A 23,371-nucleotide genomic window follows, 5' to 3' on the forward strand; every position below is an offset into this window, starting at 1 on the left:
CCCTAAGCTAGCTACAATGTAACTAATAGTTACATTGTAGCTATTTTAGGGTTTATTTTTATTGTACAGGCAACTTTGTATTTATTTTAACTAGGTAGAATAGTTATTAAATAGTTATTAACTATTTAATAACTACCTAGTTAAAATGAAGACAAATTTACCTGTAAAATAAAACCTAACCTAAGTTAAAATTACACCTAACACTACACTATAATTAAAATAATTACCCAAACTAAATACAATTAATTACAATGTAAAAAAAAATATCTAAAGTACGAAAAAAAAGAAACACACTAAATTACAGAAAATAATAAAATAATTACAAGATTTTGGGGGCGGAGCCAACTACTGTCGAGACCAGACGTGTTTCTCTACAGCTCCTGGTTCTGGAGTCAAACTATATGGATTTACTAACTGATATATGCCCTAAAATACATTTATTATTTTTTTCTACCCTGCTACAGACCCCTAATATCTGTCTAACACCTCACAAGCAACGGAAACCTATCTTATCTGCTCTGGAGTTGGAAGTATGACACACACGCTTAAATGAAGCCATGCAGTGAGAAACTACATTTTGCAAGCTTTACCTCTCACACAACTGCAAGCCTGCTTAGCCAGCCATACAGTAGCAGTGCTAATACCTCGCCATGTAGGATATCTATAATGAACTGAGAGCTCTCCTAGGGAATTTGGAACTCCGAATGACGTGCCAATTCCACAGCCTGAGATCTATTATCAGGAGCGGCCATGGATGCAGGGAGATGTCCGCTGCAGCAGTAACCGAACGAGCGGAGTTCCAGGTTAACACGCAAGTGCCTCCAAATCCCAATGCTATGCAGCGAGATGCTGTGATAGCACCACTAACCCAGGCGCAAGTGTCTACCTCTTCCTTGGCCTCTCTTACTTCAGGAGATATGGACTGCTCATGGGAGAGCACAAGATGGCGGATAACAAACGTGAGTTTGTCCGAATGTGAGAATAACCTGCTGATGGGTGCGCCAGCCTTATTGGGAACCGGGCTGCGTTTAGAATGTTCCGAGGACCACAGCGACTACAGTTTCAGCTCCAACCTTCCTTGGTCTCCCAGATATGCAGCTTGTAAGTTTGTCTACATCATAGTGGGACTATGCTTGCCATTTGATCTCCTGGCCAGTGTAAGCTCAGGAACTCTGGCCTCTTTAAATCTGCTGGTCTTGTGGCATCAGTTGTGGTGTTGCTCTGGAATGGGCTAATCTAAGAAGTTTTTCTTATTGTCAGAGATGGGACAGATCGGACTGACAGGAACCCTCTCTTTAGCTTGAAATGTTCAGTTGATCCTGCAACACTCTTATGGAACTCAGGAGCTGTAGGACTGCGTTTTTTTTTTTGTTTTTTTTACTATTTTATTTTTATTCTTATGCCCAGCTTAATTACTACTGCCCCCACTTGAGTAAGGAAGGAAAAAGGGAAAAAAAAAAAAAAAAAGAAAAACTTTATGTAATATGAGCTAGTATCTCAACCAGTTTGTGAATATCCCTAAACTAATACTACATTAGGAAGCCCCCTAGGCTAGTGAAACTAGTCTGAGCCTCTCATATTGTATTCCTTCTAAAAAGTCTACTAACACCAAGGGCATACAGCACTCTACTATTACTATCTCCCTCCAATCTAAAAGGCTATCCTCTTACAGGAGTATCATGTGTGTTTGTTGCAAGTCTTGCTTAGCATTGCACTCTCTTCACATACTATATAGCCTAGAATAGTGCATGGGCAAGGAGTGGAGTTTACTCTAAATACTAAAGATCAGGTTCTTTGTGACTTTCCAGGAAAACTACAATTTGTGGTGCTTTGTTTTCCTGGGTGTTTATCCCCCAGGAGCGTCTCACATATAATTCTATAGTCAAACTAAGGAGGACACTGTAATTTGATGATGACGGCTAGAAGTCTGAGATATGCCCCCATTGTTGTTGCATGCTATTATTATTATGTATCTGTTATAATATCAGAGGTTTTTTGTTTTTTTTCTCCTAGTTCTATATGTCAACTGATGTTTGCTTGAACAAGTTCTTTATTCATCCTACATTGTCTACTAAGTTACCATGCCATTTTATATGCGGTCTGACTTTCTATAAATGGGCCTGTTCTACAGCTGCTAAGGTCTCTGTAATATGAACCCAGTATATTTTCCTTGTTCCCTGTTTGTGTGGAGTTGTATTAAGTCTTGACAAAGGCCCTCCATACCCACTGCTTCCTTTCCATAATATTTTTGATAGCTTGCAAATTTGTATATACAGGTCACCAATTTGTTTAGTAAAGGATGTCATGTTCCATGCTATGTTATTATAGTCTAACTTAGATTAAAGCAAAGGTCTCTCTGTTCCTATAATATTACTACAATGGGGTTTGGCGACCTTTGCCATAATGAGGGAAATGCTGTCATGGCTCTACTAGTGACGTCTTAGATTAATACGTTAGTTTCACAACTATTTATATATATTACAAGTATTGAGCCACGTCCTAGCCTGGCATCTTTGTCCCTTCATGTGTCTGAGTTTATTATTATGCTTTAGATCTAGTATTGCTCAAACTTTACTTGAGTACAGCTTTAGAGTTTGCTGGACTTATATGTTTTTTAAAAGCTTAACCTGATATTATATAACTTGTTTTATGGATAGTATGGGTAAATATACATTTGTTAACTGACAACACATGGTGAAGATGTTTGCTACCTAATCAAGGTCAATATGAATCAAATGTCTGTTGACACTCCTACCAGATATCATTTTTAATTAATTTTTAGGTCTCAGACCAGTCGATGGGATTGAACCTTGACTCATAGTTTGTATATATGTTCCCTATCACGCTGCCAGCGGCCGGGGCAGTGTTGTTAATTATTCACTATGAAGCTTGCATTAGGAGATACTATATAGAGGATGACCTTATAAGAAATTGTTTATACCCTAGATAATTGATACCTTGAGCATCTTCATATAACGATATTGACCCATTTAATATACTATTTAAGACCCTTGTATGGAGGTACCATCTTACTTATGGAAGGATTGTTTCTACTGGCCAGTTTGTACTCATACTCAAGTATCCAGTTTGCATCATATAATACATTTAGCCTTAAAGAATTTAGCATATATATTTGTGAAGCATGTATGTAACTCAGATACTTAGAAACTACATAGACTGTCACATCACAATACAGTGCCGTATGAGAAAACTCCGCCCCCCCTGCAATCCCCCCCCTATAATCCAAGCAGTGCTCACCCGCTGTTTCCCACCGACTACTATAAAGCCCAAAAGTGGCTGTTCCTCTGTCTAACATATGTATTCAGTCTATTCATCCAAAATGGTCCATAAGTGGCCTGCCAATTAGTCAATTCAACTAAAAATATTATAAAATAGAAGTTTGAAAAGCCTTACTACTGTTCTCTACTGCTGCATTTATCCATTGTCTTATTGTTTCCTATGTAATGGTATATTTGACTTTCTATTTTGATTTCATAAGGCATTCAATGTTTGATGTCTGTATCGCAAAACCTCAATAAAAATTATTTAAAAATTAAAATAATTACAAGATTTTTAACTAATTACACCTACTCTAATCCCCCTAACAAAATAAAAAATCCCCCCAATATAATAAAAAGCCCTACCCTACACTAAATTACAAATAGCCCTTAAAAGGACATTTTGCGGGGCATTGCCCCAAAGTAATCAGCTCTTTTACCTGTAAAAAAAATTACAATTCCCCCCAACATTAAAACCCACCACCCACACAACCAACCCTACTCTAAAACCCACCCAATCCCCCATTAAAAAAACCTAACACTAACCCCTTGAAGATCACCCTACCGTGAGACGTCTTCACCAAACCGGGCAGAAGTTTTCCTCCAGATGGGCAGAAGTCTTCATCCAAGCCGGGCAGAAGAGGTCCTCCAGATGGGCATAAGTATTCATCCAGACGGCATCTTCTATCTTCATCCATCTGGCGCGGAGCGGGTCCATCTTCAAGACATCCGACGTGGAGCATCCTCTTCTTTCTTTGTCTGACGACTGAATGAAGGTTCCTTTAAATGACGTCATCCAAGATGGCGTCCCTTCAATTCCGATTGGCTGATAGAATTCTATCAGCCAATTGGAATTAAGGTAGAAAAAATCCTATTGGCTGAAGCAATCAGCCAATAGGATTGAACTTCAATCCTATTGACTGATCCAATCAGCCAATAGGATTGAGCTGGCATTCTATTGGCTGTTCCAATCAGAATTCTATCAGCCAATCGGAATTGAAGGGATGCCATCTTAGATAACGTAATTTAAAGGAACCTTCATTCAGTCATCGGGGCTGCATTATAAGATGAACGCTGCTTTTTTGCAGGTGTTAGTTTTTTTTTAAGCCGTCTCTCCCCCCTTGATACCTATGTGTTTTACCTGTTCACCGCTACCGTAAGCAGCGCTGGTATTGAGGTGAGATGTGGAGCAAAATTTTGCTCTTCGCTAACTTTTTTTGCGGTTAACACCGGGTTTCTAAAAACCCGTAATACCAGCGTTGTCTGCAAGTGAGCGGTGAGCATAAACTGCTCTTTAGCACCGCACCCCTGTTAACGCAAAACTCGTAATCTAGGTGAATGTTTGTTATTTGATCGCATTTGGCGGTGAAATGGTGGCATGAAATATACCAAAATTGGATTAGATCAATACCTTGGGTTGTCTACTAAAAAAAATATATAGTTTTGAGATATATACATATATGAATAAATATTTATTTTATTTTATAAAAATAGTAATTTGCTATTTTTTTAAACGTAGAGTTGCAGGGTCGCTAGCACTATATTAACATGCTCTAACAATTTAGAGCATAAATCATTTCCAGTATTATAGCCCTTTATAGTATATAGTTTAGTATATATTCATATAATACACCATTTTTTTCTTCTAATTTTTCTAGGAATATCTTGGGACTGATATTAGCTACAATGAGCATATCCATGAATACATATTTTATTTGTATCGTGTCACATTTTGAATTCAATTTACAACAGGTTGTGCATGCATGGAAGTGTACGTATTAGCACAGGGTTCTTCAAACCATGGGTCGGGGCCAATTCCTGGGTCACAACACCATGTTTACGAGTTGCAACGTATTTGTGTTGTAGGAGGATGTGGTGTGTGTTCTGTATGTGTGTGTGCTATATAATAGTGTGTGTGGTGTGTATATGTGCGTGTGTGCTATATGAGAGTTTGTGTGTGTGTGTGTGTGCTATATGAGAGTGAGTGTGTTTGTTGTATGAGTGTGTAGTGTGTTTGCATGCTATATGAGAGTGTGTGTTTTATTAGAGTGTTCTGAGTGTGTGTGTTATACAAGAGTGTGTGTGTTGTACAAGAGTTTGTGTGTTTTATGAGTTGCAACGTGTTTGTGTTGTAGGAGAGTGTGTGTGTGTGTTATATGAAAGTGTGTGTGGTGTGTGTTGTATTTGAGTGTGTAGTGTATGTGTGTGTGCGGTGTGTATATGTGTGTGTGTGCTATATTAGACTGTGTTTGGTGTGTGTGTTGTATGAGAGTGTGTGTGTGTTCTATATGAGAGTGTGTTTGTTGTATGAGAGTGTGTAGTGTGTTTGTATGCCATATGAGTGTGTGTGTTGTATGAGTGCGTGTGTGCTATATGAGAGTGTGTGTGCTATATTAGAATGTGTTCGGTGTGTGAGTGTGTGTGTGTGTTGTATGAGAGTGTGTGTTCTTGCTATATCAGACTGAGTGTGTTTGTTGTATGAGAGTGTGTAGTGTGTTTGTATGCTATATGAGAGTGTGTGTGTGTGTTGTATGAGAGAGTGTGTGTGAGTTCTATATGAGAGTGAGTGTGCCTGTTGTATGAGAGTGTGTAGTGTATTTGTATGCTATATGAGAGTGTGTGTTGTATGAGTGCGTGTGTGCTAAATGAGAGTGTGTGTGCTATATTAGACTGTGTTTGGTGTGTGTGTGTTGTATGAGAGTGTGTGTGCTTGCTATATGAAAGTGAGTGTGTTTGTTGTATGAGAGTGTGTAGTGTGTTTGTATGCTATATGAGAGTGTGTGTTGTATGAGTGCATGTGTGCTATATGAGGTGTGTGTATGCTATATTAGACTGTGTTTGGTGTGTGTGTGTGTAGTATGAGAGTGTGTGAGTGTGCTATATAAGAGTGAGTGTGTTTGTTGTATTAGAATGTGTAGTGTGTTTGTATGCTGTATGAGAGTGTGTGTGTGCTATATGAGAGTGAGTGTGTTTGTTGTATGAGAGTGTGTAGTGTGTTTGTATGCTATATGAGAGTGTGTGTTGTATGAGAGTGTGTGTTGTATGAGAGAGTGTGTGTGTTCTATATGAGAATAAGTGTGCTTGTTGTATGAGAGTGTGTAGTGTGTTTGTATGCTATATGAGAGTGTGTGTGTTGTATGAGAGTGTGTGTTGTATGAGTGTGTGTGTGCTATATGAGGTGTGTGTATGCTATATTAGACTGTGTTTGGTGTGTGTGTATGTAGTATGAGAGTGTGTGTGTGTGCTATATGAGAGTGAGTGTGTTTGTTGTATGAGAGTGTGTAGTGTGTTTGTATGCTATATGAGAGTGTGTGTGTTGTATGAGAGTGTGTGTGTGTTATATGAGAGAGTGTGTGTGTTGTATGAGAGTGTGTGTGTGTTGTATGGGAGAGTGTGTGTGTTCTATATGAGAGTAAGTGTGCTTGTTGTATGAGAGTATGCAGTGTGTTTGTATGCTATATGAGAGTGTGTGTGTTGTATGAGAGTGTGTGTGTGTTATATGAGAGTAAGTGTGCTTGTTGTATGAGAGTATGCATTGTGTTTGTATGCTATATGAGAGTGTGTGTGTTGTATGAGAGTGTGTGTGTTATATGAGAGAGTGTGTGTGTTGTATGAGAGTGTGTGTGTGTTATATGAGAGAGTGTGTGTGTTGTATGAGAGTGTGTGTGTTATATGAGAGAGTGTGTGTGTTGTTTGAGTGTGTGTGTGTGTTATATGAGAGAGTGTGTGTGTTGTATGAGAGTGTGTGTGTGTTATATGAGAGAGTGTGTGTGTTATATGAGAGAGTGTGTTTGTATGCTATATGAGAGAGTGTGTGTGTTATATGAGAGAGTGTGTTTGTATGCTATATGAGAGAGTGTGTGTGTTGTATGAGAGTGTGTGTGTGTTATATGGGAGAGTGTGTGCGTGGGCTGTGCAACCCTATGATCCTCATGTAAAAAAATAAATAAAAAATACATCAGTTGAAATGTGTCTGAAAGTAAATTTATTTAGAACAGAGGTGTGGGATCCATCAAACATCACTAATTTACATTCATTTTGATGAACATGATCAAACTACTTATAGATTACCCCAGTTACTGAAGTAGAATCAGCAAGAAAATTTGGAACACATTAAAAAAAATTCCCTCAATTACATTTCTCATCTTTCTTTTAAATATGTTTTTAGATATCAAATATAAATGAAAGTTGTCCACTAAAATGGTGAAATAAATAAATATAAATATGTAGCTGAAAAAGAAATACCTTTAGAAGATAGAGGGATCCACTGGGATACTTCACAATACAGGATACCTGCACGCACTCTCCACAACACGCCGATGGGGATTTCTGATAAGTGTAACCCTGCATATGAAGAAGGGACAAGGTAAGCTAGTTAGACGATTCATAACAAAATGGATATCAATAAATGCATAATATTTAAAAATGTTATTTCTAAACATAGAATTTAAAAACAATTACAAACAAACTTAATAAATCTGTTGGTCATAAGTCTGTCACACAGCTTATACAATATAACATATAGCTTATAATACTTGACACATAACAAAATATCTTCCATTATAAAGAAAAAATGGAGTAACTGTTCTAGTAAGCAATGTCCCAATTGTTATGTACAGCCAGTTACGTCTATTCCTGAGGACCAATGCCTTTGGCTTTTTTTTTTTTAGAGTCACAGCGTCTTATTGAAGCTAAATACTGTATATATATTCTGAGACAACATAAAGTAAATGTCCACTGTAGCTTTTACCCCTGTAATCATCAATGATGGTCATAATGGAGCGAAATGTAGTGTAACTTAAAGAGACATAAAACTCAAAATGTTTCTTTCGTGATTTTAGTAGAGCATGCAATTTTAAACAACTTAACAATTTAGTTCTATTATCAATTCTGCTTTGTTTTTTGTGTATCCTTTTTTAAAAAGCATACCTAGGTAGGCTCAAGAGTTGGGAGCCAAGTATTGATTGGTGGCTGCATATATATGCCTCTTGTCATTGGCTTACCAATGTCTTCAGCTAGCTCCCAGTAATGCATTGCGGCTCCTTCAATAAAGGATACCAAGAGAGAAAAGCAAAATTGATAATAGAAGAGAATTGGAAAGGTTTTTTTTAAAAAAAAAAAAAAAACATATGCTCTTTGTGAATCATAAAAAATTGGGCTTCATATCCCTTTAATATTTTTTTTTTTAACAAATGATGTGATATGTGGCAGTTAATAAGTGGAAGAGAGTGTATAAATTTGTTATATGAAAAAAAAAAAATGGGTGGTCGAATATTATTTCAATTAAAGAAACTTTAATTTTTTAAGTAAATTGAGAGATTACTCAAGTGGGAGTTTTCATTACACCAAATGTTAATTTCAAGACGTTGCTTGTCTCATGTTATCTAAAGACGTGAGTATTATTATTATCGGTTATTTGTAGAGCGGCAACAGATTCCGCAGCACTAAACCAAAGAATTATATATTTTTTTTACGGCATATCTATAGTGTACAGGGAGGTAATGCATTTTCACATGAAATGCTAGATAAGTGCTTTTGTATCCTTCATTAAGATCCAAATGCAGAAGTATGTGCAATTCGTCTCTTTTTTGGAGCCGGATTAATTCTTGTGCAAGATCACTAGATTAAGATCTGTGCAAATCCAGATCTTAGTGCACTTTGTATTTCTTCTATTAAAAATAAAATTGAAAATCTGACAGCTTAAGTTGCCCAGAGAGGTTCATTTCTATGGGCCCTATAATCAAAGATTTCAAAAACATTAAGGAATAAAAGGGCCTTGCAGACTCTATGAAAAAAGCTTCCTAGACACAAGCTTCAGAGCCAGAAACAGAGTCTCAACTATAGACTCTAAAAAAAAACCAATGCTGTCAGGCTGAAGAAAAAATAGTCCTAAAAGAAAGAAACCTAGATTTCTGATCATCTGAACCACATCTACACAAAAACTCTACAGAGGCCAGATTGGAGCAATAAGAAAGACCGAAAAATTGCCTGAATTAGAAACTACTCTGGAAAAAAGAACCAGAGGAAGAAACGCATAAGCAAACAGAAAATATTGAGAAGTACTGAAGCATACACAAACTCTGCCTGATGATCCCCTGACCTCCTAAGATACCTGGGAAGTTGTATCTCTGGAAGACCCCAAAAAACTATATTCTGATTGAAAACAACATCCTGGTGGAAAGACCATACACCTTAACGAAGAGACTGCCTACTAACAAAAACAGACAACAATTGTTTTTTGCCTATAAAAGAAAGCCAAACGCTTCCTTCATGGGTAGGGAACTGCAAGTTTCCCCCTGATGATTGATTTAAACCATTACAAAAACATTGATAGTAATAGAAAATAGAGGCCAACTGTGAAGAGTCCTGACAAAAAGTACAGAGTTCAAGAATATTTATTGCAACCTCGCCTCACAAGGACCCCAGACTCTCAGAGATTCCCAGACAGCCCCACATATAAAGAAAACATAGTCCAAGAAGGATGAACAAATAAAAACCTCTGCAAAATAAGCCAATAATTAGCCACCAAAACAGGTACAGACTTGTTCTAAAAACCAGACAACATTTCCTGAGAAAGATGAGAAAGATCCCTGCATCACAGGCAAAGCAAACAAAGCTAAAAAAAAATCTCATAAAATGGACAAAACAAAGAAGCATTAGATGTTAAAATCACAAATCCAAATACCCCCATACAAAAAAAACAACTGAGGGAATCTGAAGAAACTGAAGAATTATGCAAGCTAAAATTAACTTTAGCCTTCTTTAATCAGCCAGAAAAAAATGATACCCCAAAAAAGGAAACCTAACTCTTCAGACACCCTGAGTTCTGTTATAGACAAAAGGGCACCTAGGATCTAGAAAAAACATCTAGGAGCTGAAAAAACAAAAAATGATTGGCAGCTTAGATATACCACTGGACTAGCGTCCTGAAGCCTCCAGAAACAGAGACAGTAATAGAATCCAAACAATTTATTTACCAGAAAGGAAGGAGATAGAAGTCTACATTAAAAACACCAGAATAGCAGACCAAACATAATATTCTTAAAAAAAAGTCTGCCAAGGACATATTTCTGATAATAGTATAAATAATGACAGAAACAGCAACACAAATAAAAAGGATTAGCACAATAAAAAATCTTAAAAAGTCCAGAAAATCTTACTAGCAGAGTCAACAAAAAACTGCTCAGATGGACTTTAAAACATCAAAAACATCAGCAACACGGCTAGAAAAAAACAGAAAGGCCCTTCTAAAAATGGACTCCAACTTTAAATACAAAAGGGTCCTATTTACCAGGGAAAAAGTAAAACACTAAGCCAAAGTGAAATGGCCCAATAATTTCAGGTATAAATATCCCAAAGCACAATAAACAAAGTCATGTAAGACAAATAAAAAACCTTGCAGAAGGATAAAAAGATTTACCTGGCCTAGACCATTCACTGGAAACATTCTAAAAATCCTAAACAGTAACAGATAAAAAAAAACTCAGGGGATTAAAGAACAGATTAAAAATATAATCCAAGCAATAGAGAACACAACCTCCACATATTTAGAAATCTAAACCCCTATGGAAAAAAAATAACCTCCTTAAAAATAGAATCGACATGTTCTACTAAAAATAAAAAAAGAGGATAAATTATATAGAAAACCTGAAAAAAAACCTGAACCTCAAAGAAAACCTCAGTTTATAAAGAAACATCACAAATAATATATACAAAAGTGTTATGTTCACATGAATTTCAGGCTGCAGAGCTGCAAGCATGTTCAGAAAAATTCTGAAGATTTATTTTATTTCAGGAGCAAAGTCTTGTTGAATTTCCCTTTAAGGAAAGAGCAAAATAAGCAGTAATACCCATAGAAGCAAAATTAGGGTTGAATGTATTAACATAATTAAACATGAGTCACACAAAATAGGCTGCAGGAAATAACCTCAACTTAGTAATAAATACAGTTATCATTGGAAGGAAAGTGATCCAAGGACCCAGCTTCTAAGGCAGATTCAGGACAGATTCAGAAAGCTCCATTATAGCATAAAACTACAGACAAGTAGAAAAAATACATAAACAGTAAAAAAACAAAAAAACTAATAAATAAAGCTCATAAGGATAGGGAAGCTTGTATAAAATAAACATCTTAAACAATAGCTTCCCATGTAAGATTAGGAACAGGACCAGAAGACCCCATTATAAGGAGAAATGTTATATAAGATTAAATATATCCCCAAAGAGGAAAGGACAGAAACAGAAAAACCAGATTTAAGCATAAAACTACAAGAAGTAGTTAAGTATAAATAAATCCCTATAATTAAGTATTTTGGAAGCAAAAAAAAAAAAATGTACTCGTCCCAAGTACATCAGAACATTAAAACAAGTACCACCTAAATATTCTGGAAGAGATACCTCAGCTTGCTTATAATATATTTAACATTGTTAGTAAAAGTGTTCAGATACTTATTAGCTTCCAAACGCTGTCCAACACTCATAAAAAGATTGGCAAGACTTGGAACAATTTGAATGCAGGTGAACTAAATGCAATCCAAGCCTTATCAAAGGACCCTTCTATTGTCAACCATCCCGCAGATAAGGGCGGTGCCATAATAGTGTTAGACTATGCAGAGTACAGAGATGAAGCTTTGAAACAACTTAATGATAGGATTACGTATCGTAGACTCACTTTTAACCCGATTTGTACCTTTAAGAAACAGGTTGATGAGGTGTTAAGTCTAGCTCTTCAGGCAAATTTTATAGATGAGGATGTGTATTCTTATTTATGTGTGGACAAACCGATTTGTCCAATCTTATATCTATTAACAAAGATACACAAATCCCTTATTAAGCCTCCGGGGCATCCTATTGTATCTGCCCGAGGTTCTTTACTTCAGCCTATTGCTGAAATTCTCCATCCTGTGGTACAAAACACTCTATCCTACTTGAAAGACTCATTTGAGCTCGTTAATCTACTAAAATCCCTGACAGACATTAGGAAGACTGACCTACTTGTAACCATGGATGTAGTGAGTCTCTATACGGTTATCCCACACAAACATGGAATTGAAATGGTCAGACATCTACTGACCGAAAGCGATGTGTATAGCGGAACACCTATTGAATTTGTAATCCAGCTTTTGGAACTATGTCTTGAAAACAAATATTTTAGTTTGGAGGAAGGTTACTACCTCCAAATTCTTGGTACTTCCATGGGTCAAATGTGGTCTCAGCTTATGCCAATTTATACATGGCTAAAAATGAAGAAAATAATATTTTTTTTCATGACATGAGTCCATTTTATTTTTCCGCTGCTACATCAATTATGTCTTTTTAATATGGAGAGGCACGAAAGAAGCCCTTGTCTTATGGTTTGAGGGTCTTAATACTTTAGAATTTACCATTAGATTCAAGATTGAAGCAGATCTAGCCACGATACATTTTCTTGACCTAGAAATCTTTAAATCAGTCAGCAGTGAAGGATATTCACTACAAACCACACTATACAATAAAACATATAACAATTCTATCTTGCATTATAACAGCTATCATCCTAGTTTTCAAAAGAATGGGGTAAGCTCTTCTCAGTTCCTGCGGGTTGTACGCAATAATACCCTAGATACCAATAAAATTACTGAACTGGAAGAGATGTCGGGAAAGTTTTTATCCAGAGCATATCTAAAACAACTCAACACTCAAAAATGCTAGACGGCAAGTTTATGGCACAAGGCGATACTATTATTAGAACCAGATGTATGTCTCAACTATATCACTACGTATACCCCAGCATCTCAATTTGTGGAGTAGGTGGTGAAAGATAAGTGGTCCATCATCCAGTCAGACAACACTTTACCTTTTCAGACAACTCCCAGCCCAAGGATGGTATAAAAGAGATCCAAAAATTTGAGAGACTTACTGGTCCTTAAAGGGACACTGAACCCAATTTTTTTCTTTTGTGATTCAGATAGAGTATGCAATTTTAAGCATTTTTCTAATTGACTCCTATTTGCAAATGTTCTTCATTCTCTTGGTATCTTTATTTGAAAAGTTAGAGTGTAAGTTTAGATGCCGGCCCATTTTGGTGAACAACCTGGGTTGTTCTCGCTGATTGGTGGATACATTCATCCACCAATAAACAAGTGATATCCAAGGTACTGGGCTTTCTTTTTCAAATAAAGATAGCAAGAGAACAAAGAAAAATTGATAATAGGAGTAAATTAGAAAGTTGCTTAAAATGGCATGCTCTATCTGAATCATGAAAGAAAAAATTTGGGTTCAGTGTCCCTTTAAGGATCCTATACACTGTTACCGAAAAGTGACATGGTTACCCAAGGTAAACTGGAATGTTTCCGATGAGGCAATTGTGTAACGTGTAATAGTATGGTTACAGGGAACAAATTCCATCATCCCCATACTAATAAGGTGCAAAACATTTGACACAGATTAACGCACATGTCAGAATAAGTTTTATATATATATATATATATATATGTTGATCTGTCCCTGTTCCCTTTGCTATATCGGTAAATTGACAACTTCATTCAGAGAAAGACTTGCAAACCATAAGTCGGCTATCCGCCTGGCTATTGACAAAGGACATTCGGACCAACCTGTAGCAAGGCACTTTGTGCAGGCTGGACACTAAATTTCCTCACTGAGAACTATGTTAATTGATCATCTCCCACCCCTGAAACAAGGGGGAGATAGAGGAAAAGCTCTTCTCAAGTTGGAAGCACGCTGGATTTTTGCTCTGGACACTGTGTCCCCAATGGGATTGAATAGCAGTGTTGATTATGCTTGCTGCTATCGATAGTTGAGTGTTTTCTTACATGGATGGATACTACAATCAAGACTACATGTCTGAATACTATGTCCCTAAGGTGACTGAATAGTAATGCTGTTTATGTGTTCTGTTATTGTTAACCTAGTGCCAGACAATAACAGACTGATGGGGATGAAGACTACAATCAAGATTTGATTTGCTTATTATTATGGACTCTTATGGGTATCTAAGTCCTCAGTACTCTTGCTAATATGGGCATATGTTTCTACCTATTTCTTGGGACATGAAATCATGAGATATGCTGCAAATACAGATGGTTATGGCTCCATCAGGTCTTGACACAGCAATCTGTAAATCTCCTTAAGTGTTTTATTATGATGCTAGAATTATATTTATATTGCACAATATTTATTTAGTGTAATATCAAGAGAGTCTGTAATATGTGCTTATGCTTTGCATCACTATCTAGATAGAACACTTGAATGCTATAACCCTAATGCAGCTTGTTTGTATATAAGTACACAATATGTAGGTTTATATGCTGCTCTGACTCTGTCTCCAGAACTCTCATTTCATTATTAATACTCGGCTAGATTACGAGTTTTGCGTTATGAGTGAAAAAGCCTCATAACGCTGCTTTTTCACTATCGCTGCTATTACGAGTCTTTTCAGAATAGCTGTACTGCACACTTTTTTGGCCATAACGCAACGTAACTACCGCACCTTTCAAAAAGTCCTTTTTCAATGTGACTTCCATAGCGCCGGTATTACGAGTTTTGCCTGGGAGGCCAAAATGTGAGCGGTACACCCTATAATTATAAGATTCATTCTGCCATCTAAAGTCAGTAGTTATGGCTTTTGTGCTACAAAGATATAGCATAAAACTCATAACTAAAGTGTTACAAAGTACACTAACACCCATAAACTACCTATTAACCCCTAAACCGAGGACATCTTGCATCACAAACACTATAATAAAAATATTAACCACCCCTAATTGCCGCTCCCGACATCGCCGCCACTATAATAAACATATTAACCCCTAAACTGCGCTCTCCTAAATCGCAAACACTAGTTAAATATTATTAACCACTAATCTGCCACACCCAACATCACCGCCGCCACTATACTAAAGTTATTAACCCCTAAACCTAACCCTAACCCTAAGTCAAAGCCTAACACCCCTAACTTTAATATAATTAAAATAAATCTAAATAAAAATTACTATTATTAACTAAATAATTCCTATGTAAAACTAAATACCTATAAAATAAACCCTAAGCTAGCTACAATATAACTAATAGTTACATTGTAGCTATCTTAGGTTTTATTTTTATTTTACAGCTAAATTCGTATTATTTTAACTAGTGGGGAAGATATTTGAAGGGATTATAAGGGATTATATTGATGAGCATATTCATGTAAACAAGATTATGAGTTCTAATCAGCATGGCTTTAGGAGAAATAGATCATGTCAAACTAATCTAATTAGATTCTATGAGGAAGTAAGTAAAAATATAGATAAAGGGGAATCAGTTGATGTTATATACTAAGATTTTGCAAAGGCATTTGATACAGTGCCACATGAGAGATTAATGCACAAAATTAAGGGTCTGGGAATACTTGAAAATGTTAGCTCATGGATAAATAACTGGATAAAAGATAGGGAGCAACGAGTAGTAGTAAATGGATCATACTCAGATTGGACAAAGGTAATCAGTGGCATCCCCAGGGATCAGTACTGGGCCCTGTTCTTTATAATATTTTTATAAATGACTTGGAGCAAGGATTAAATAGCGACTTCTCTATTTTTGCAAATGATACTAAGTTAAGTAAGGTCATTAGGTCAGAGCAGGATGAACTGTCATTACAAAGGGATTTGCAGAAATTAGAACTATGGGCAAGTAAATGGAAAATGAGATTTAATACGGAAAAATGCAAGGTTCTACATTTTGGAAGTAAAAATAAGCAGGTGACGTATTTTTTAAATGGGACAAGACTTAGCCAAACACAGGAGGAAAGGGATTTGGGAGTAGTAATAGATAACAAGCTAAAGATGGGTGCACAATGCAGGGTAGCGGCTTCAAAGGCCAATAAGATACTAGCATGTATTAAAAGAGGCATTGATTCAAGGGAGGAAAGCATAATTCTGTCACTATATAAAGTCCTGGTAAGACCTCACCTTGAGTTTGGAGTGCAGTTCTGGGGACCAATCGCTAAAAAAGACATTGCAGATCTAGAAAAAGTTCAGAGAAGGGCCACAAAGCTAATAAGGGGATTGGAGAAATTAACCTATGAGGAGAGGCTAGCCAAACTCGGCCTGTTTTCTTTAGAAAAAAGGCTCTTGAGAGGTGACATGATTACTTTATATAAATATATTCAAGGGCCATATACAGAGATGGCAGAAGCTCTGTTTATTCCAAGAAAAATGTTTCTGACAAGAGGTCGTAATTTAAAGGTTGGAGGAAAGGAGATTTAATCTCCTGCAACGGAAACGTTTTTTCACTGTAAGAGCAATACAATTGTGGAACTCATTACCAAAGGAGGTAGTGAATGCCAATACCATAGATACATTTAAAAATAGTGTGGATACATTTCTGTATATAACAAAATTCATGGATATGATTGCTAGCATTAAATGGGTCACCTTTTAGTGGGGTTATTTAAGCTTAACTGGAGCTTTTTGTAAGTATTTTAGATTTGTATATGTTGAACTCGATGGACTTCAGTCTTTTTTCAAACTTATCTACTATGTTAAAATAAATACAAATTTACCTGTAAAATAAAACCTAACCTATCTTACACTAACACCTAACCTTACACTACAATTTAATAAATTACATTAATTAAATACAATTAACTAAAGTAAAAAAATAAACACTAAATTACACAAAATAAAAAAGAAATGATCAAATATTTAAACTAATTACACCTAATCTAATAGCCCTATCAAAATAAAAAAGCCCCCCCAAATAAAAAAAACCCTAGCCTAAACTAAACTGCCAATAGCCCTTAAAAGGGCCTTTTGCAGGGCATTGACCTAAAGAAATCGGCTCTTTTACCTGTAAAAAAAAATACAAAAACCCCCAACAGTAAAACCCACCACCCACACAACCAAACCCCCCAAATAAAATCCTATCTAAAAAACCTAAGCTCCCCATTGCCCTGAGAAGGGCATTTGGATGGGCATTGCCCTTAAAAGGGCATTTAGCTCTTTTTCTTTGCCCAAACCCCTAATCTAAAAATAAAACCCACCCAATAAACCCTTAAAAAAAATCTAACACTAAGATCCCCCGAAGATCCACTTACAGTTTTTGAAGACCGGACATCCATCCTCATCAAGCTGGGAGAAGTCTTCATCCAAGTGGGCAGCAGTCCTCAGTGAAGCCGGGAGAAGTCTTCATCCAAGCAGCAAGAAGTTGTCCTCCAGGCGGGCAGAAGTCTTCATCCAGACGGCATCTTCTATCTTCATCCTTCCGACACGTAGCCGATCCATCTTCAATACATCCGGCGTGGAGCATCCTCTTCATAAGGTCCCAGTCGCATCAGCCAATAGGATTTATTCACCTTTATTTCCGATTGGCTGATAGAATTCTATCAGCCAATCGGAATTCAAAGGACGCCATCTTGGATGATGTCATTTAAATGAACCTTCAGTGTATGGCTGGGACCATATGAAGAGGATGCTCTGCGCTGTCTTGGAAGGATGAAGATAGAAGATGCCGTCTGGATGAAGACTTCTGCCCACCTGGAGGACGACTTCTTGCCACTTGGATGAAGACTTCTCCCGGCTTCGTTGAGTACTTCTGCCCACTTGGATGAAGACTTCTCCCGGCATGATGAGGATGGATGTCCGGTCTTCTAAAACTGTAAGTGGATATTCGGGGGTTAGTGTTAGATTTTTTTTAAGGGTTTATTGGGTGCGTTTTTATTTTTAGATTAGGGGTTTGGGCAAAGAAAAAGATCTAAATGCCCTTTTAATGACAATGCCCATCCAAATGCCATATTCAGGGCAATGAGGAGCTTAGGTTTTTTAGATAGGATTTTATTTGGGGGGTTTGGTTGTGTGGGTGGTGGGTTTTACTGTTGGGGGTTGTTTGTATTTTTTTTTACAGGTAAAAGAGCTGATTTCTTTAGGTCAATGCCCTGCAAAAGGCCCTTTTAAGGGCTATTGGCAGTTTAGTTTAGGCTAGGGATTTTTTTATTTGGGGGGGGGGGGGTTATTTTGATAGGACTATTAGATTAGGTGTAATTAGTTTAAATATTTGATCATTTCTTTTTATGTTGTGTAATTTAGTGTTTATTTTTTTTTTTATTTTGGTTAATTGTATTTAACTAATGTAATTTATTTAATTGTAGTATAATGTTAGGTGTTAATGTAAGACAGGTTAGGTTTTATTTTACAGGTAAATTTGTATTTATTTTAACTAGGCAGTTAGTAAATACTTAATAACTATTTACTAACTAGTCTACCTAGTTAAAATAAATAAAAAACTTAGCTTTAAAATAAAAATAAAACCTAAGATAGCTACAATGTAACTATTAGTTATATTGTAGCTAGCTTAGGGTTTATTTTATAGGTAATGTGACGGACCGCCTGGTACCCCGAATGAGTACCTCAGTTAGAACACTTCCCTTGTCCTGGACATCCCTTTATCCAGAGCAATAGCTCCTGGTATCTCCCTTTGACCGCAGTCTAAAGTTATAAAGGGAAACAGAACTGAGGCAATACTCAGTGGTCTGAACACAAAATGAACACTTTATTTAAAAGTAGCACGCATATTTATACACCCTGACATTCCAGAGTCACAGAGCTCCAGATTACAGATGGAATTGGTTAAACAGTACAGCAAACATACAAACAATACATCAACCCTCTAACAATTGTCTATTCACAGGTAAAACAGATTAACATATCAAGTTAATTAACTGGGGAGGAAAGTTTACTCAGACAATCTGATGTTGGGCAGTCTAGTTAACATAATCACACAGGAACACAATCAGTATACCCCGACAGACTCCTGATACACAATCAGATTTGAATCGTAAATAAAAATACATCCTAAAATGTAAAAACAGCTCTTATTATCTATTAAGTCCTTTATGCCCACTTGGTTTATAGAGTCACAATTGCTCCCACAAGGGGCACTCACACCCTGTATCCATCCTGTATTTATGGATACAGGGTGACATGGACATAAAACAGAGTTATGAAAGTACATGGGGTGTCCAGCATATAAAATTCCACATTTCCATGCAGTCTCTGGGTATCCTTAAGCCCATGTACCTCCTGCCCAAAGAATGTTCCATAACAGGTCCTCAAATCTTGGTGACTCACGTCACAGGTAAGTATTTAGTTTTAAATAGGAATTAGTTAGGTAATGATAGTAAGTTTTATTTAGATTTATTTTAATTATATTAAAGTTAGGGTTAGACTTAGGCTTAGGGGTAAATATATTTATTTAGTGTTATTGCTGTGGGAGGCTAGAGGTTTAGGGGTTAATAACTGTAGTATAGTGATGGCGGCATGTAGGTAGTGACGACATTGGGGACAGCAGATTAGGAGTTAATAAATTTATGTAGGTGGCTGCGACATTGGGGGTGGCAGAGTGGGGGTTAATAAGTGTAGGTAGGTGGCGGCAACATTTGGGGCGGTATATTAGGGTTTAATAAGTGTAGGTAGGTGGCGGCAACATTGGGGGGGCAGATTAGTGGTTAATAAGTGTAATGTAGGTGGCAGCGATGTCAGGGGTGGCAGATTAGGGGTTTATAAGGGTAATGTAGGTGACGGCGATGTCGGGGGCAGCAGATTAGGGGTGTTTAGACTCAGGGTTTTTGTTAGGGTGTTAGGTGTAAACATAACTTTTCTTTCCCCATAGGAATCAATGGGGCTGCATTACGGAGCTTTACACTCCTTTATTGCAGGTGCCTCCACATTGATGTGTATGGGGAAATCGTGCACGAGCATGTAAAACCAGCTCAAAGCAGCGCTGTATTTGTGTGCGGTATGGAGCTCAACGCTGCCATATTGCCTGCTAATGCAGGTTTTTGGAAAACCTGTTATAGCAGCGCTATTAAAGGTGAGCGGTGGAAATAACTTGCAAGTTATTACCGAGCCGCTCATAACGCAAAACTCGTAATCGGGCCGACTGTTTGCCTACGTAATCCTGTAGATAATATTGTGGGCTGATTCGATAAGAGTTATGACAGATAGCAGTACACGTCCTGTTGGGCGTGTCCTCATGACAATTGGGTAAGGATCATTGGTGCCCAGTGGTGTTTACAGGTTGCCTTGGTAACTGTGTCTGATGCTGATGATGTCAATAATAGGTGCAGCTAATGATGGCCATGGCCTATAGACACAGTGCAAACAATATGTTTGCTCTGGAGATTGATTCACACAGGTGGGTTTAATTTGTGTTTTATAAGGGTATATAAGGATGTTTTATTGCTATGCACTTTATGTCTACTTGGGCCTCCACTGAGGAAAGCTCCTGCGTGAGCTGAAATGTTTGGCAACAGACCAATTCGTATTTTTGTCTAATAAAAGGCTGATTTTTTGCCACTTACCTGTGTAAGCCTGTTGTATATTCTGGGGATTCCAGCCATATCTCTCTCTCTTTCTCTCTCTCTCTCTCTCTCTCTCTCTCTCTCTCTCTCTCTCTCTCTCTCTCTCTCTATATATATATATATATATATATATATATATATATCTCAAACAACTTCCAGTTCAGCCCTCCAAGTCGATAGCAGCCTGGGTGCAAGGATACAAATGCATACATAAACCAGGGATGCACTCACAGGTCTTTTTCAAAACAAATTTAATGGAACGTTTTCGGGGTTCACAACCCCTTTATCAGCATACAACAGTACAAAACATGAACTCTTTTATAGTGTGTAAAACAAACAAATACACAAACCTAGTGCTCTCCAAAAAAGTGCGCCAATTGTTACGAGTTTGGAACGCAAATTGCGTTCCACAGTGAAAGCCGAAACCGGAAGTTCCAGTACATCACTTCCAGTTTTCGCCAAAGGTGAAATAAAGCAAATAATATTAACAAAAAATGTTAAATATAAAGAAAAACATAATAACTTGAAATGACACCTTTCAAGTATGTTGCAACAAAGAAAATGGTCAGTGAAACCTAAAAAATTGATCGATATCAACATATTGTGTATGTACAATGATCACCATGGAAACGGTCACCATAGTGATCGTGATAAACAATGAAAAGTGAATTTAAATAGAGTCAAGTGCTTGTGCTGGTATGTGAAAGTGAATCGCACAAGTGGTTTGCTTGTATACAAACATATGTGAATGGGATCAATAAAACGATGGTATGATTATAGACATATTAACAATAGTTATGACTCTTCATAACTAATTGCAAAACACTAGTTGGGCTATATTATAGTGCTAAGAATGGCAACCATGTTGCACAAAAAAAACAGAGTAGTGGATGTTATATAAGGATGACTGTAGTTGGAATATCAAAATGTATCAGCTTAAAAGAGGACCATGCCATAAAGTGTATATAATATTGGAGATGTAAATCAAGGTTACACCGTTAGCAAGATATATAGGCATATATGTAAGGGACATAAACCTGCTTATGGTCAAAAGAAAAATGTATGTAGATACATGGTAAAATACACAGAAATAGATCATGCTATAATGCATATGTAACATTGGAGATGCAAATCCAGGTTGCACCATTAGCAAGATATATAGGCTTATATGTAAAAAACATAAACCTGCAGGTGGTCAAAAGAAGGGTGAGTTCAAATACTATGTAAAATGCACAGAAATCAATGGTAATGTCCCCAGCCTCAGGAAGATATCATTATGAATGTGACCTTCATAGCCAAAAAGCAGTTATAAACATAAGTGCATAGAAAACTGAGTAATTAATAAAGAAGGGCCAGGCTTCCACTAAAGGAGATGGAAACAGAATGTTACCACTCCATTGTGCCATGAGTAACATGCACACCAAACCCAAAAAAGGGAGAGGTAAGGCATGAAACAAACACAGAGCCACCATGCCCCCTTGTCATACCCCAAGTATGTAGCACCATTGGTTAGGATCACAGAAGGCTCTTGAAGTCTGGCATGGTGTTCAAGCCACCGGGTTGTATGGTGTCCAATCTGAACATCCATTGAGCCTCACACCTGAGTTGTTTGTTCCGGTCCCCACCCCTCTCCAACGGGGGTATATGGTCAATCAAGATATAACGAATAGTGGAAATTGAATGTCCCTTGTTGGGGCAGTGTTGCGCCACAGGTTGTTCTGAATCGCCTTGTTTTAGGGCAGTCCTTATGGTGTGCCGATAATTGGTCATGCGCTCACGTAGTGAGCCAGACATCTTGGCTACATAAAAACTTGAGCATGGACAGAATAATAGATACACTACGTGAGTAGTGGTGCATGTGATGGAGTGTTTGATAGAAAATGTCCGGTTTGTATGTGGATGATGGAATATTTTAGTGCCGATTAGGCCGTTGCACGTCGTGCAGCCTAAGCAATGATAAGACCCCTTGATGTTTCTTGTGACACCAACTGTGTAACTCTGTTTAGGGTCTGTTTTCATCAGGAAATCCTTAAGATTGGTACCCCTCTTGAAACCCACCATGGGTTGTAAGTTGCGCGTGAATGGCAATTTCGGGTCAGAGGACATAATGGGCCAATGTTGGCGAAGAATCTGACCTGTGTTCTTGGTTGCTGGAGTAAAGGTAGTAGACATGATTAGCTTGTCAGTTGTGTCCCTCTTGGGTTTAGGTAGAATTAATTCTGTTTGTGTTAGTGTAGACACAGATTCCATGGTTTCTTGGATCACAGACATCTTGTAGCCCCTATCGCGGAATCTCTCACCCACTTCTATCAATTGGGAGACCCCAGTTGTAGCGTCAGAATTGTTGCGCATAGTTCTAATGAACTGCGATTTTACAATGCCTTTCAATAAGGCTGGGGGATGGCAACTATCTGCCCTCAGTATGGAATTACGATCGGTAGGTTTATAGTATAGTGTGGTGCCTGTCAGACTGTCAGATCAATAAAATTGATGGACTGGTCATCAGCTGTCATTTTAAACCTGACATTACTCTCAGTGTTATTGTAAGAATCAAACCACCTATGGAGTTCCTCCAGACCCCCTCGCCACACCAAGAAAATATCATCTATGTATCTGTAGTAACAGACAATGAATGCATTAGGGATGTTCCACAGGTACATATTTTTGAACTGTGACATGTAGATGTTGGCATATGAGGGGGCCATGGAGGAACCCATAGCCGTGCCATCTATTTGTAAATAAAACTTACTTTCGAAAC

General features: G+C 37.4%; 1 protein-coding gene across 1 annotated transcript in view; it reads right to left on the minus strand.

Moving 5' to 3' along the window:
• LOC128635766 (intestinal mucin-like protein) overlaps nucleotides 1–23,371 on the minus strand; it is a 112,079-nt gene that overhangs the window by 61,329 nt on the left and 27,379 nt on the right. The window contains exon 4 of the mRNA XM_053688882.1: nucleotides 7,524–7,622. Within this exon, the coding sequence (XP_053544857.1) occupies nucleotides 7,524–7,622 (99 nt within the window). The remainder of the gene's footprint in view (nucleotides 1–7,523; nucleotides 7,623–23,371) is intronic.

This window comes from Bombina bombina, chromosome 7, assembly GCF_027579735.1.
Source record: "Bombina bombina isolate aBomBom1 chromosome 7, aBomBom1.pri, whole genome shotgun sequence".
NCBI classification, from domain to species: Eukaryota; Metazoa; Chordata; class Amphibia; order Anura; family Bombinatoridae; genus Bombina; species Bombina bombina.